Here is a 15,819-nt window from a genome sequence, read left to right on the forward strand (position 1 = left end):
CACCTCTACTGACCCTTTCCTTCTCTGTGACCATGTATCTACGGAGAAACAAACCCAAAATTTGCTGCCATTAATCTATATGAAGGATTATAGACAGGAGAGGCTGTAGCCATAAGTAAATCTTTGTGAACCTGGACTATTCAATGGTTCCTTAAGATATGACATGAAAAGCACAAGTTAAAAAAATAAAAAGTAGGTAAAATGGAATTCATGATAATAAGAGTACTAAAAACATAAAAGGATAACAAACAGAATTTGAAAACATTTTTATATCTCTTTACCTAGTAAACATCTATCTAGAATGTGTAAAGAACCTTCAACAACTCAACAATAAAAAGACAACTCAATTTTAAACAAACAAAAGAAGGTGAGCATGGTGGTCATGGTCTGTAATCCTAATACTTGGGAAGTGGAGGAAGAAAACTCAGAACTTCAAGGTCATCTTCCACTATATAGAGTTCAAGTCCTGCCTGGCCTACACAAGACCTTGTCTCAAAGAAAAATAGACAAAGGATTTTAATAAGCAATTCACCAAAGATCAAATGTCCCTAAGAACATGAAGTAAAAAACTCAACTGTGTTAGTCAGTAGGGAAATACAAACTGAAAAGAATGAGATACCAATTCAGTCACTAAAAGATAAACACAAGAAGCCCAGACACAAACACTGAGAGAGGAAGAGGAACTTGGGCTCCCAATTGTCTGGAAACCCTGCTGCTAAGGTCTAAGTCTGACATTACTGGAATGTCCTGAGCTCAGTACAAAATGGCAGACTCCCTTTGTAGGACGGGGCTTCCTCTTCTCTACCTGAGGATCTGAGAACCCATCTCACCTATCTGAGGAACACTTGTAGCCCTGCACCTGAAATTCCTGGAATGCTTCCCCATGCTAATGAGGCATCTCAGCTTACCCTAGCCTTCAGCCAATGACCTTTGTTCAGCCTGGATATTCTCACCCCTTCCACAAAACTATATAACCCTTGATTCACCCTGAATAAAATGTATGCATACTATTTCTTTAATACCATCTAGGAGAGCTGCTTCATTGGATGTAGTCTAAAAGAGCTGTAACACTGAGATCTACAGAGGAAACCTCCTTGCCCCCAGCATTCACTGCCGGACCAGGGTCCTGCTGACCCACCAGCTCCAGACTTTGCTTCATCCTTTCCCAACTGGTATGTACTGGAATCTGGACACTCCAAGAGAAGAGGTGGACCACAGAACATGGTTCTGCTTCATCCTTCCCCATTTGGTGTTGGGTGGTGCCTGGACTCCACAAGGGAAGAAGTGGAAAAATGGAACCATATCCAATCATTGCCGGTGGGAATGTAAAATGATGTAGGCACTTTGGAGAACAGTTTGGTAAGTCCTTATAAAGTTAAATGTAGAATCTCCATATGACCTAGACAGAAATTCCATTCCCAAATATATCTTAAGTGTATGTCCACTCAAAAGCTTGTATGTGAATTTTAATGATGACATGCATATTAAACAATGGAAAGAACTCAAATGTTAATCAACTTAGGAGTAAAATAGGTAATGACCATTTAATGAACTATTACTCTGCTATACAAAGAACTGAAAAAGTAGACTAAGCAAAAGAATACAGACACACAAAGCCTCCTAATATATTGGCACTGCTTAAATAAACTATCTGCCAGAGGCAAATTCAGAAAGAGGAACGTCAGTAACAGTGCCTGGGCTGGGAGGACAGGGAGAACCGTAAGTGTGATAGGGACATGGCTTCTTTTGGAGCAGTGAAAATTTCTGAACATTAAAGACTGGTGGGATGGTGAGATGGCTCAGCAGGTAAAAAGTGCTGGAAAAACTCTAAACCTGGGTTCAACACTCAGAATCAGAGTCAACTTGACAACACTGCCCTATAGCCTCCTCATGCACAACATGGAAAGTGCATGCTATATACATTACACACACTTAAAATAATTCTAAACTAGTAAAATTAAAATGTTAAGTCTTACATAAAGATTATGAACTTGTCTGGTGTGGTGGTGGACACCTTTAATCCCCAGCACACAGAGGCAGAAGCAGAAGGATTTATGTGAGTTCAAGACCAGACTGGTCTACAAAGTGAGTTCCAGAACAGCCAGGGCTAAACAGCAAGTACCTGTCTCAAGGAGAAAAAAATAACAAAAAACAAACAAAATTAAGTACTAGAATTAAAAAAAAATAAGTAGTGGAGAGACAGTCAGCAGTTAAGAGCATGTCCTGCTCTTACAGATCTCAGTTCAGTTCACAGGCACCTGTGCGCGCGCGCACGCACACACGCACATACACACACACACACACACACACACACACAAAACATACGCTCATGTCCACAATTAAAACTTGTTGAGGAAACATAAAAGCCATTGAAGTACACACTTTAAGAGGAAAATTCTGACTTGGTTTGTAAATTATGTCTCATTAAAGCTGTGACAGCTTCAAAGTTACATTTTAAGGTACATATTAGCAAATGCACATTAGCATATAAAACAGATTAGAATGTAAAAGAAAATTAAATAGGTAAATTTTAAGACAAGTGGTGATCTGAAAGTTATTTGAGAAATTAATGTATTATTTGCTGTCAAGAAAGAAAACAAGAATGCTTTGTTCAATCTTTGGCTTTATCATTGGTTTCTATATCATTTTTCAAGTTTTCTATTTTAAGCTGGCTAGGTAAATGAGAAAGAAAATGAATGATAGTTGGGTGCCTGATAAAATATTTGACAAAGTACAATTTTGACGATCAAAACCCATCTCCTGTTATTAGGGCAAAGGCAACTAGGACACAGTGCTGAACATACTGATGCCAACCCCAACGCTGACCCCTTACCTTCAATACACCTCTTCTTGGAGTGGGGGGGCCCCTGAGAGCTGGCCTCTGCTGTGTTCTCTACTAGGTGGAGGGAGTGGCAGTAGGTGGTGACTGGACGCCAGGGATGGCTAGGTGCCTTGGAGACACGCTGCAGACACTTTTCCAGGTATGATAGTCTAAAGGGATGGCACATAGAATGAACTGAGCCCTCTCCAGACTCTTCTACAAATCCACATCTCTATTCAACCACTAACTTACAGTAGCTGTTTGTCCTGATGGAAGAGGCGGGGGGAGAACTCTGAAAGAAGCTCCAGGAATGCAATATTTGGGGGCTCTCGAGAAGAGCCAGCAGGAGGAAGCTCAGACAATGAGAACTTGATGCCTTCCCTTGATTGGGAGAATTATTTCAGTTAAGAGTCTGAAACACCCAAATGTACCATCCCTACATTCTTGCTGCCCAGGCACAGTCACCACCAACCTGCTTGCTACTTCTGCACATGGATACCCTTCCCATCAAGACCTTATTCCCCGCCCTCCCTGTAACCAACCTCCAACCAGCACTTCCTTACTTGTGCAGCATGACCACAAGATCTCGGTTATGGAGCTGCTGGGGTCCAAAGCTCAAGGCAAACCTCCGGGCCAGGTCTCTCATCTCAATGAAGGCTGGCAGTTCTGTCAGGTCCTGGGGCCCCTGCTCCTGTATCAGTTCTGTGTAGAGCTGTGTCCAGGAGACATGGCATATTTGGAAAAGGAGAAAAGGGAGCTCAAGAAAACCTTAATTCTCTTCTCTACTCAAGACCCTACAAGGCTTGGGTGTAGAGTGCCATCTACTATCTTCCCTACCCAGATACTGCCACATCCTGACCCCCTGCAGCAGAGCACCTCAGCCCTGCTCTATGACAGTTTTAAAAACTGTGCCCCTAGGCATCAAACACAGGGCCTCACACACTGCAGGCAAGTACTCACTACTGAGCGCCATCCCTGGCACTCTAGCTCTACAGAGATAAGTATCTCTGATCAGGCTGCTGAAATGGATCAGTGAGTAAAGGTGCTGGCTACCAAGGCTAACTACCTGAATTCAATCCCTAGAATCCACAAAGTAGGAGAGAACCAATTTCTACACTTTCCTCTGATCACCGCACTTACGCAGTGGTTCATGCTTCCCTCCCACCCCAGCTACAAACACAAAATAAATGTAAAAAACTTTTAAATGTCTGTCATAAATAAAGGATGCTGTAAAAAAGCAGACTTAAAATTGTAAGAATTCCCTAGAGGCTGGAGAGAGGGCTCAGTGGCTAAGAGCATTTGGTGTTCTTCCAGAGGACCTGGATTCAATTCTCAGCACCCACATGGTGGCTCACAACCATCTGTAACTCCAGTCCCAGGGGATCTGACTCCCTCTTCTGGCTATGCAGGCACATGGTGCAGACATACATTTAGTTGAAACACTTAAATACATAAACAAATTTTAAAATTTTTCCTATCACGTTAATATTGGTATTAATAACTGATTTCCATTAGGCTTGGGAAAGGGAAGAAAACTATCTGTTCAGTTATCTTAAGGTCTGTCTGTGGTGGTTTAAATAAGAATGGCCCCAAAAGGCTCATATATATGAATGCTTAGTTACCAGGGATTAGAATAATTAAGAGGTGTGGCCTTGTTGGAGGAAGTATATCATTGAGGTGAGCTTTGAAGTTTCAAAATGCTGGGGTTGGGGATTTAGCTCAGTGGTAGAGCGCTTGCCTAGCACTGGGTTCGGTCCTCAGCTCCAGGGGGAAAAAAAAAGCCAAGCCAAACCCAGTGTCACTCTCCCTATTTCTGCCCTAAGGATCAGAATGTGGCAGCTCTCAGCTGTTGTTCCAGTGACTGCCTACATGGTGCCATGCTCCTTGTCATGATGATAAAGACTAAAACCTCCAAAATTGAAAGCAAGGCCCCATTTTAAAATACATTCTAAGAGTTGCCTTGGTCATGGTGCTTCTTCACAGCAATAAAACAATGACTAAGACAGAGTTTATAAGGTGTGAAGAAACCTGTCACAAGAAATGAGATTCAAGGAAATTTCTGTCCTTAAAAATTTTGCAGCAGCCAAGCAGTGGTTGTATACACCTTTAATCCTAGCACTTAGAAGGCAGAGGCAGGCAGATCTCTGTGAATTCGAAGCCAGCCTGGTGTACACAATGAGTTCCACATCAAGAATACACAGGAAAAAAAAAAACAAGACAAAAACCCTTGCATCCCTAAGATGCTGGGCTAGACAGTAAGGTGGGAGTCTAGGACGCGAATGCCACAGTTACTATGCCTCCAGGCGAAAGCACCTGCTTTAGGCTCAGGAGCAGGATCCGAGAGCACTGACATCGGTCAATTTGTCTCGCCCGAGTTAATGTTTCCTTGATAATGTCACCATAATCTTCATAGAACTAAGAGAGAGGAAGTGAAGGTAATGTTAACCATAGGAAAAAAATCTTTGACATATTCCTTCATCACCCTAATCACAACTTCCCAATGAGCCTTAAGTAGGAAAAACAGTTACCTGAGTACAAACAACTCAGACTAAACCTCATCTCTAAATACGGCTGTGTCCAAAAGAAACCAGAAGTAAAAAAAAAAAAAAAAAGGAACGAAGGAAGGAAGGAAGGGAGGGAGGGAGGGAGGGAGGGAGGGAGGGAGGGAGGAGAGGGAGGAGGGAGAGGGGAGAGAGAGAGGAGAGAGAGAGGAGGAGAGAGAGAGAGAGAAACGAACAAAAAGAACGAATGAACAGAAAACCTAGGGGCAAAACTTGGTTGACTCTATCCACTGGAGAAAAGGAACAGAGCTCTAATACCTATCCTCAGACAACACTAGAGCCTACGTGTCCCTCCCCACCAGTCTAGAGTTTGTAGAACAAGAGTGTCTGTGCTGTTCACTGCTGTCCTTAATACCTGGCATGTCTGGTTCACTGCAGATGCTCAATAAATAAAGAGGGCCTGGCCTTCCCCACTGTTTTCTTTTTCTAATGCTCTATCCTGTAGATTAAGTTTAAAGCAGGGAAAACAAATTTCTGAATTGGAAAAAACAGGGTTATTTCCCAGTCAAGGAAAGTCTCATAAGCTTTTTCTCCTTAAATATGTTCACTCATATCTCTTTCCTTTGTCCTTTTTCTAAACCTCTGCCTCTGTTCTCTCCTACTTCTCTTTTAAGCCTGATCTTCTCAGACTGCCCCCAACCTGACTTCCTTCCTTAGATGTTGCAGTGTTTAAAGTCAGGGCCGTGTTCAACTTGGTCCCTCTCTTTCATGTTAGGGTCCTGTCGTACCTTGTTGTAGTGTTTGAAAACGTCTGAGGCCGCATCCAGTTCCAATACCCCATAAAGCAACAGCTTACAAAATCCTGCAAGCAGGCGGCGCCTCTGGTGCAGAAGCTCTATTTGGACGTGATCCTCCTGTGATTGACCTGTCCAGCAAAAGTAGAACCAGTCACAGGCTTAGGCCTCTTGCCCAAGATTCTATTGCCAGGCTCAATCCCAAACCCTTCCTAAACTCTAGGCCTAGAGTTCTTATACCGTTGCCCAATTCTCCAGGCTGGAGAAAGACATGGTCCATGAGGAAACTGGCTAGTTCCGACTGGAGAGTAGCTTCCGGAAAAAATACAAGAGGCCTAAGGAAATCCCGGCCCCCTACAACCATCTGAGGGCTGAAGATGAGAAGCAGGTCACTTAATAAAACAAAAGCCTGTAGTGGAAGGAAAAAAAGGATGATTTTAAAAATCGGAGTACTTAACAAAACTGTAATTACATACCTCACTTCCCTGGAGAACAATCTTCTCAAACTCCAGGAGACACACGCTCACCTGCTCCTGGATCTCTGGGTCCACGTCTGAGAGGCAGCTTTGGCAAAGTTCACAGAAGGCTACCATTCTTTTCTTCAGACTCATCAGCTGCTTCTGTAAAAAAGAGCAGCTTGTTTTACAGAAGAATGAAGGCTCCTTCATTCCCAGTCTCCTCCTCAAACCAACACTCACTTGGGAAGTAGACTCTGAAATGTGGGTCACTGTCCAGAGAATGGAAAAATATACCAGAGTCAAGGCTGGCAAAATCACCTGTAACCACAAAATGTCAGATTAGGAGTGTCAGTACTCTCACACAGACAATCAATAAGAAGAAAGAAGCTGGAGGTGGTGCATGTGTTTAATACCAGCACTCAGAATGCAAAGACAGAAAGATCTCTGTGAGTCTGACGCTAGCCTGGTCAACAAGTAAATTCCAGAACTAACAGGGTTATATAGAGAAACTCTGTTTCAACAACAAACAAACAAACAAACAGAACAAGCAAATCTTGTCCCAAATAAGAGAGAAGATGAGACCAAGGAAATAATTTCTAATAGAAAAGAATAAATTATTTTGGACAATGACCAGAGGCTTCTAACCTAGGCAGAACTGTCAGATCTTCCTGGATGATTCAGTGTCTTAGAATTCCCAAACACTCTCCTTGGCTCCCAGGAACCCCAAAAGTCCCCAGTCCACCTCAGAGAACAGAAGTGATAACCCCACCTGGCCTTCCTCCCTATGTCCACTACACACCCTAGAACTGAGACTGCCTGGGCAAGGTGTCCTCCAGAACACAGATTCTGACAGTCTTCTGCCCTGCCTGTTTGTGTCCAGCCCATCACCTGCCTGGTGAGGAACTTCTCCTGTGTCTACAGCCTTCCGGAGGAGTCGAGAACATGGTTCAGAGATCTCCCAGCGAGTCAGGTCATGAGCACTTTAAAGAGAGAAGTAAACATTATGTCAGGACACATCCAAGGCAATCAATTCCATCAACACTAGGAGAAAGGGAAGGTAGCAGGAGAGCTGCTCACTTGTAAAAGGCAGAGAGACGCTTCAGAGTGGCTGTCAGACTGTATACCTCATCCTCATCTAGGAAGGATGACTAAGGAACAAAGAAGCTCACAGCAGGAGTATCTCAAGAATTCACCTTTACCTCCAGCCCTCTCTCACCCTCCCAGAGGTGCCCTGCTATTTAGCACCACCTGCATTAGGTCGTCAAGCTCCTGCTGGAATCTATCAGTCAGCAGATCTACTAATTGGCTTCTGGCGAAGTCCACTCTGCTGAAGAAGGTGAACTCTGGCTTGCAGAGCAAATAGAGGGCATGTGCTGCAGCCTCAAGCACCTCAGGCTCTACGTGCTTCACCACCACCTCCTGGAGTTGTTGCAGAAGCAGCTCCAAGTGCTAAAGGGAGACAAGGTGTGGTAGACAACAGGCTGAAGAGTGGACAGGAGAAGGAAAACAGTGATGTTTAAAGACAAGACATATTTAACAGTGGGGTATGAGACGTTCTTCCTGAACCCAGGGCCTTGTGGAAAACAATTAACCAGATACTAGAAGAATCCTTAACCTAAGCAGGGGAGCAGTGAGGTCTAGGAAAAATTCTTGCTGCCTACTCACCTTCTCCAAGCGCTGAGTGCAATAAATGTTGAGGTCAAAGTAACTGAGCAGCCGGAGCAAGGGAGCAACGTTCTCTGCATCTGCTGAGAACTATGGTAGAAAGAGTGTCCTGTGACTTAGGTGACAAAAGGAGAACTACTCATCCTACCTTGGGGTTGGTCCCTTACCCATTTCTGCTCTGGCTGTACAAGGAGCTCTTACCTTGGCAAGGAGCTGGGGCAAGAGGGGGATGAGGTGCTCAGCCAGCTTCACCTTATCATAAGCTTGAAGCTTGCGTTCTTTGGCGGTCAGACTCTGGGATTAGTCATTGGGGGTGGAAAACTGTGAAGAAACACTGGGTACAGAGGGTGGGTGTATCTGCACACACTTCTGCTCCCTTCGGATGTCTTTATATGGAGGTGGGACTTTTAGAGGAAAAGAAGAAGGAGAGCCCTAACCCAGAATGTAGAGGTGAAGGTGGCCAATAACCATCTGGTTCCAACAGTACTGACCTACTAACCCACTGTTCCAATAGTACTGACCTACTAACCCACTGTTCATGCTCACCTTCTTTCCAGTGATGCGCCCCACTGGTGGGTGACCCTCTGCAGCTTGTCGGGCACTGGACACCAGGATTTCTATCAACATTCTCTCTTGCATATCACCCAGATCTGGGATAGAAAGAGGACAAAAAAACCCCACGGATTAATCACTTTCCATCTCCACACTCCCTTCCCAGGATATCACTGCTGCTTTTTCCAAGTCAGCCAAAAATTGAAATTAAAATTAAAAATTAAAAAAATAAAATCAAAAAAACAAAACAAAAACCCAAACCTCTCTGTTTCATACAAGAAGGTGCAAAATACACAACCCCAGCTAGCGCGACACGCACTCTGGTCTTTCTGCAGCAACAGACTTGTCAGACTCTCCCAGTCCTTCAGGTAAGACCCTGCACAGTCCCACAAGCTGTCAACTAGGTAAGCAGCATGGTCGTGATGCTGTGAAGGAAGGTTCCCAGTAAGTAGTCCATCAATGTCACTCAGATAAGCAGGACCCTCCTACCCACTGCTCATCTTGTCCTCTACTTTCTACATTACCTCACTCTCCATAAAGAAGGCCAGTAAAAGGTAAATGAAAGTCCTCTGGGCTTGTGGACTCCGGCGTCGCTCCCTGCCACTCACTGCTTTTGCCCCACATTCAGGATGGAAAATCCTGGCAGGATGGATAGGTGGAAAGAGCAGCATGGGAAGAAGTAGGGACAAGAGGACAAGTGAAGAGTCATGGAACTTCCATAAGATTGAGAGAGAAAAGGGGACAAGAGAGACTTCAACAGTTTTGATAAGTCCATAGGTGAAACAAAGAGGTGAGAGAGAGGATGAGAGAACAGTGTAACAAACACATACAACTTACTTCCAGTACACAAATTCCCCTGCAGAAGAGGCCATGGCACGATTAGAAATGTATACAATGGAGTAAATTTTCTCACAATCTGCACTAGTCAGTACTCCCTCCATGTTCCTGCCAAGATAAAAGGAGAAAGGGTGTGCATGTATGTGCATGTGCATGTGTGTATGTGTGCATGCGTGTGCATGTGTGTTTGTATATGCATTAATCATCTCACACAGCAAGGTACAGAACAAGGCAATACCTATAAGATATGACTCACAGATAATGTTTAAAAGTGGAAAAGAGGAGTCTTGAGAGTTAAAAATAAGGAGGACCCCCTCTATCCTACAACTCAGGAATGCTCTGTCTTCTAATCTGTACACAATGGGTCAACTGTGACAGGCAGGGGACAGAACTCTGGAGGATCTTGTTTGAGTCTCTAAGGCAACTCTGTGAGGCTGCGTCCCCACTTCCCACAACTCACTTCAGAATAAGGGTCAGCAATCTGATGGCCTCCACTGCTACTTCACTCTCTCTGTCCATGACCATGGAAACCATCCGGTCCTATGCAAAGAACATTATGCAGTCCCTCACTACACCCACTCCCAAACACCACAGTCTCCTGAAATTTGAAATTCCTAGCAGAGGGGGTGGGAGCTATATCGAGAAAAGCTATCAGTCTGCCAGGTGGAAAGACCTGTGTAGGGAAATGGGAAACACAGCAAAGAGCCAAACCTGGGAATGTCATCCCATCTTACCTTGAAGCGATTAGTAAAGAGCTCCATCCGTGAACTCAGCTCCTGGTTGCTGTACAGCCCTGCCAGAGCCTTCACACACTTTAGGCGGACTTCCTTGTGCTGTTGATGAAGGAGACAGAAGAGAAACATGACTAACAAATGGTCATCACAGAGACGCCAAGTGCTCCTCATGTTCTTCATTCTAAGCATGGGTGATGTCTACACCAAGGACTCTTAGAATGTAAAAAAATAGTAGAGCTGTCTTCTCACTGAAAACACAAAAGGCTCACAGAACTGGACAATCATGATGAAAAGAATCCCTTCGGATGGCACTCTGGCACTTGTGTTACCATTATCAACTTGCTGTTTAAAAGAGATTACTTCCTCTATGACATATGAGGTTTCAAAGGTATTCTGACTACTGAATGTTTTTCTTCTTTCTGCTTTATTTTACACTCCTCAGCACTGAAGAAATCTCAAGATTCAATACCTAGATTGGGAGATAATTTCTCAATGTGTAAATGTTTGAGTGGCAGAGCAAGAAAAGGTAGGGTGTTTTGGAACAGGTTAGAAGTGGGTGACAGGGAGGTGGAGAAGGCTGACAAGCTCACCTTGTCATGCAGGGTCCAGCCAATGTATTTTAGGTAGCTGTCGTTAAGAAAGGAGGTGCTGTAGCTTTGCATCCAACACCCAATCTCCTCGATGCAGACAGCACGGATCTCAGGAAGGATGTCCCTTAGACAGACAAACTTACATATTACCTTCTCTCAAAGGTGACTTTCTGGCCTATACACAGCCCTCTCAACAAAGTTATGTTTGTGACAAAACACCAAGTACCCAGTCTTTTATTTCTTCATTCCAAAGTAAATATACAAAATAGATGAAATCAAATCTTTCTATAACCAGAATATAAACTAGTTAACTTTATGCAACTGCATCCTTTATACTCCTTTGAAGTCCAATTTTAAAAATTCACTTAACTGTTAGCTAAAATGTGCTATTTTTCAATTCCTCTTCAAGAAATGATTAAAGTTGTAGAGAATCAGAAGTTGAAATCTGGACAAAAGTGAGACAATACTACAAATACTATAATTCTAAAACGGAGAAGACTTAATTCTACCAGTTCTTCAAACACTGTGAAACACCTTGACCCTTAGCATAGTGAAAACACAAGCTTGGCTTGCTGAGCCAGACATGCTTCAGGAAAGTCACCTTTCAGGTCTCTGCCCATGTCTGCTCAAGTCTCCAACTCTAGAAACACAGAAGACAGGGCCAGGACTTGGGAAAGGTCAAGAGGAAGAGAATACCCACTGATACCTTGATCACTGATTTTCTTTCTCAGAAAAAATTCACAAGGTCCTTGGTAGGTAGGGATAAACCACAGCTTAACCAATTCAACATATCTGTCAGTTTTCATCCCAGCTGCATTAATCCTGAAACTAGCCAAATAACTCAGCAAGGGCCTTGCCCTGTCCCACGCTACTACCAAGGACAATGGCTTCAGTAAGAGCCTGTAAATGACCTACCTGTACCGATGAACAAAGACACCCCTGAAGATGGCATTCATCATCCCCTCTATCTCCTCTTGATTCTCTTGGAACTGGAGGAAGGAACAAGGTCAGATTATCCATCCCTCTTGTACCTCAACAGCATAATGTCACAGATAAAGAAAAGCATTTCTACCCACTTCTTGTTTATTGAGGAACATAGTATAAACCCTCAGGTAGCCAATATTCCCTCCTAATTCCAGAAGAAGCAATAGTTTAATGTCACAACGTTTGCTTTGTGTTGGTAAAAACTAATGTTCCTGGGTACTGGAGAGATAACTCAGAAGTTAAGAACACATATTGCCTTTCCAGAGAATGCAAGTTCAGTTTTCATACTCATGTGGCTCACAAACACCTGTCACTCCAGCTCCAGAAGATCTGACATCCTCTGGACACTTTGTACACGTACAGACACACGAAAATATAGGCAAATCTCTTTTAAAATGTCCCTTCTGATTGGGGTTATTCAATGACTAACTCACAGTTGTGTTTTTTACTACTAATAATTGGGAAAATGAAATTTAAAAAACTATTAATGTATTTATTTGAGGAAGGGGCAGCATATATAGGTATAGAGGTCAGAAGATGACTTTCGGGAGTCAGTTCTCTTTCTACTGTGTGGGTTCTAAGAATAAACCTAGGCTTGGAAACAAGTGTTTTTACCCAAGTAATCTCACCAGCCTCAAAGTGAACTTCAAATAAATTGATTTTGATAAAAGTATAACCAGTAAAAAGATAAAAGAGATTGGATCAGTGATTTTAAAGTGGGCAATTTTGTTTCCCAAAGGATAACTAACAGTGTCTGAATTCCTTCTTCACAAGATTTAGGGATCATTGTGGAAAATCCAGAAATGGTAGATGAATTCACAAAAACAGTGTCCTCTGGACACAGCAGGGCTACTTATGAACTCATAGTGGTTCTGACAGCATACACAAGCCCCTTACAAGATCAAGCAAGGCCAAATCCCAACACGGAAAAGGAGGTTTGCATTAAACAACACCCCAAGCCTAGGAGCTCTAGAAACTAGTAGCTGCTGGTAAAGGGAAAGTCAGTTTTCTTTGAGAGTCCTCCCCTGGTAAGCAGAATGTGCTCTAACGGAAGGCTGCACTTCCAAGAGTATATGGGTAGTATGAATTAGACTTAATGGATGGGGAAAAGGGGGAAACACAAAGTTGGATGTATAGAGAAGTAGGGTGGATCTTGGAAGATTTGGGGGGAAATGGATATGATCAAAATGCACTGTACAAAATTATCAGAGAATAAAAATATTTTTAAGGGCTGGAGAGATGGCTCAGCGGTTAAGAGCACTGACTGCTCTTCCAGAGGTCCTGAGTTCAAATCCCAGCAACCACATGGTGGCTCACAACCATCTGTAATGGGATCCGATGCCCTCTTCCAGTATGTCTGAAGACAGCTCAGTGTACTCATATAATAAATAAATAAATCTTTTAAAAAATATTTTTAAATTGAAATACTTTAAAGTTTTGGTTGTCAGAGCTGGGCTGGTATCAAAGTCCTATTGGAATCTAGTAGACAGAAGCAAAGGAACACTGCTAAACAATATACAAGGCCAGGGCAGCCTCCCAATGTCAATAAGGCCACTGCTGAGAAACCTCAGACTAGCTGAACAACAGATACTAAGGAAGTAGAATATAAGGAGAAAACATCTTGGAAACAACTAATCCTATTTCTTCAACACACTCACATATTAGGGGAAATCTGAGGAAGCTGACATTCTGTATAAGACTAAATAAAAGAGGAAGTCAGACGTTAGTACAGTTAATCCTAGCACAAAGAAACCTGAAGCAGGAGTTTGAAGCCAGTCTAGACTACATAAACAAGATCCTATCCCAAGGAAGAGAACATTAAAAGAGGCTCCAGAAATACTACCATTAAATGTCCTTTCTTGAATCCTGGATGGGGAATTTTAAGGATGGGGAATTTTAAGTATGAACTAATTAGAAAGTATTAAAGAAGCATGACTTTTGGGGACATGAAAAAAATGGTATCAGGTAATGTTATTAAGAGGGTATACTTAAATCTTTAGGGTTGAAGAATTGCTTATGCCTATAGCTTAACAAAACAGATAAGCTAATATAATAAAGTATTCATTGTTATAGAATACACTGTGAATATGGTATTTATTATAAATTAATTCTATAATACCTTCGGTTTTTCACATTTAAAATATCATCAGAATCAGAAACTGAGAAAAGACTACTGGGGATAAGATGTGCTGGAAGTATATTACAGAGAAGCAGACTAAAGGGATGATACACATTCACAAATGAACAGAAGAAAACAATATGGTATGGGAACTAAAGTGGGAGAACGACAACTGATGGAGAGTTCAGAAAAAGAAGAGAAAAGACTCTCACTGGTGCAGTTCTCCTTTTATAGAGAATGTATCCAAGGCTCTCAAGCAATGCTTCAACTACAGGTTGTATCAAATATGCACATAGGTTTAAAATATCCTTCTATGAAATTCTTGGAACCAGAAGCATTACAGATTTTATGGTTTTTTTAGATTTTGAAATATTTGTACAGACTTTACTCATTGGGAACACAATTTCTAAATCCAAATTGGAAATGTATACCAAAATGAAGATTTTTTTGAGTGTCATACTGATGCTCAAAAAGTTTAGCAAAGCATTTCAGAATTCAGATTTTTAGATTAAGGATGTTCAACCAACCTGTATTATGTATTTATGTGTGTATTATGTATTAGTATCTATCAGAAACTAATTTGTAAATTACACACAGTGACAAAAATAATGTTATGTGAACTTAGATCTCTCTCACACACCTTCTCTCTCAAAACAGTCACTGGATTGAACTTTGGATTTTTGTTGGTGGTGGTGGATTTTTTTTTTTTTTTTTTGAGACAAGGCCTCGTTATTCAGGCCTGGCTAGTCTAGAACTCACTACATAGATCAAGTAGACCTCAAATTCAGAGATCCTCCTGCCCCTGTCTCCTAAGGGCTAAGATTAAAGACATGTGCCACCATGGCCAGCTACTTTGGAGGATTTTTAACCTTTGCTGGTGGTGAGAAAACGAAACTATAGAAAGTAAACCTGCAGATAAAATGAGGGTTTCTTACACATAATTTAAAATCCTAGCTAGTTCTATTACCATGTGTAGGCCTTTAACATCGCCCTTACAATGAAAAACAACAAACAAAAATGAAGTAACACGAAGTCTTCCTCTCAGGCTGACACAGCTCGATAACAGTGCCTACTTGGCAGGTGTAAAGGGTCCAATTTTCAGGGCCATAGAAAAAGAGCAAATAAGCAGATAAGAGAGTCAGGTACACACAATGACAACCATTTCCTTCTGCTGTGACATAGCAGAGAAGCAATTGTTTTTAATGGGGACTAGGAAAATCATCACTAGATACAGTTAGACATAGTATGTTCTAGCAACCTCAAGGTGGAGAAGAGCAGATAGTAGCAAGGAGTTAAAAACAGGTTTATCAGTGTCTGACTTAAACATTGCTATTTAAAGTTTAATGAGTCTAAAAGATTTTCCCAGAGCTTATTCCACTAAAGGTATTATGCACACACACATACATACATATGCCTACTAATGGGCCTTTAAGAAGGTGACTGGATCCCAAGGGCTCTAACTTCATCAATGGATTAATCCATAGATGAGTTGATAGCTAAATGGACCAAGGAGATATGGCCTAGTTAGATGATGTAGGTCACTGGAGTCATGTCTTAAAAGAAAATAGCTTGTCCCCAGACTCCTCTCTCCTCTGTCTACTATGAGGTGAGTTGATCTACTGCAGCAGAACCTCTGTGCTATAACAGACAGCCTCGCCATAAGCACAAAGTACAACAGTCACTACCTGAATATTGACTAAAGCCTCTGAAACCATGAGCCAGGATAAAACATTTCCTCCTTTGAACTGTTTCTCTCAGGTATCT

At 42.2% G+C, this 15,819-nt stretch overlaps 2 protein-coding genes across 2 annotated transcripts in view; one reads left to right on the top strand and one right to left on the bottom strand.

Annotated features, from left to right (window-relative positions):
• The window catches only part of LOC116885902 (NXPE family member 3-like), a 460,690-nt gene that overhangs the window by 347,353 nt on the left and 97,518 nt on the right, over window positions 1-15,819 (top strand). The gene's annotated exons all lie outside the window — the stretch shown is intronic.
• Stag3 (stromal antigen 3) overlaps window positions 1-15,819 on the bottom strand; it is a 30,205-nt gene that overhangs the window by 3,358 nt on the left and 11,028 nt on the right. Inside the window, exons 8-28 of the mRNA XM_032887045.1 lie at window positions 11,868-11,941; window positions 10,953-11,076; window positions 10,363-10,461; window positions 10,089-10,168; window positions 9,629-9,736; window positions 9,316-9,430; window positions 9,111-9,216; window positions 8,786-8,889; window positions 8,441-8,533; window positions 8,240-8,329; window positions 7,823-8,023; window positions 7,652-7,722; window positions 7,467-7,554; window positions 6,815-6,892; window positions 6,644-6,736; window positions 6,357-6,525; window positions 6,111-6,247; window positions 5,135-5,236; window positions 3,385-3,533; window positions 3,074-3,202; window positions 2,834-2,991 (exon numbers count right to left, since the gene is read on the bottom strand). Of these exons, the coding sequence (XP_032742936.1) occupies window positions 2,834-2,991; window positions 3,074-3,202; window positions 3,385-3,533; window positions 5,135-5,236; window positions 6,111-6,247; window positions 6,357-6,525; window positions 6,644-6,736; window positions 6,815-6,892; window positions 7,467-7,554; window positions 7,652-7,722; window positions 7,823-8,023; window positions 8,240-8,329; window positions 8,441-8,533; window positions 8,786-8,889; window positions 9,111-9,216; window positions 9,316-9,430; window positions 9,629-9,736; window positions 10,089-10,168; window positions 10,363-10,461; window positions 10,953-11,076; window positions 11,868-11,941 (2,368 nt within the window). The remainder of the gene's footprint in view (window positions 1-2,833; window positions 2,992-3,073; window positions 3,203-3,384; window positions 3,534-5,134; window positions 5,237-6,110; window positions 6,248-6,356; window positions 6,526-6,643; window positions 6,737-6,814; window positions 6,893-7,466; window positions 7,555-7,651; window positions 7,723-7,822; window positions 8,024-8,239; window positions 8,330-8,440; window positions 8,534-8,785; window positions 8,890-9,110; window positions 9,217-9,315; window positions 9,431-9,628; window positions 9,737-10,088; window positions 10,169-10,362; window positions 10,462-10,952; window positions 11,077-11,867; window positions 11,942-15,819) is intronic.

The sequence above is a fragment of the Rattus rattus genome, chromosome 16 (assembly GCF_011064425.1).
Source record: "Rattus rattus isolate New Zealand chromosome 16, Rrattus_CSIRO_v1, whole genome shotgun sequence".
Taxonomy (NCBI): domain Eukaryota; kingdom Metazoa; phylum Chordata; class Mammalia; order Rodentia; family Muridae; genus Rattus; species Rattus rattus.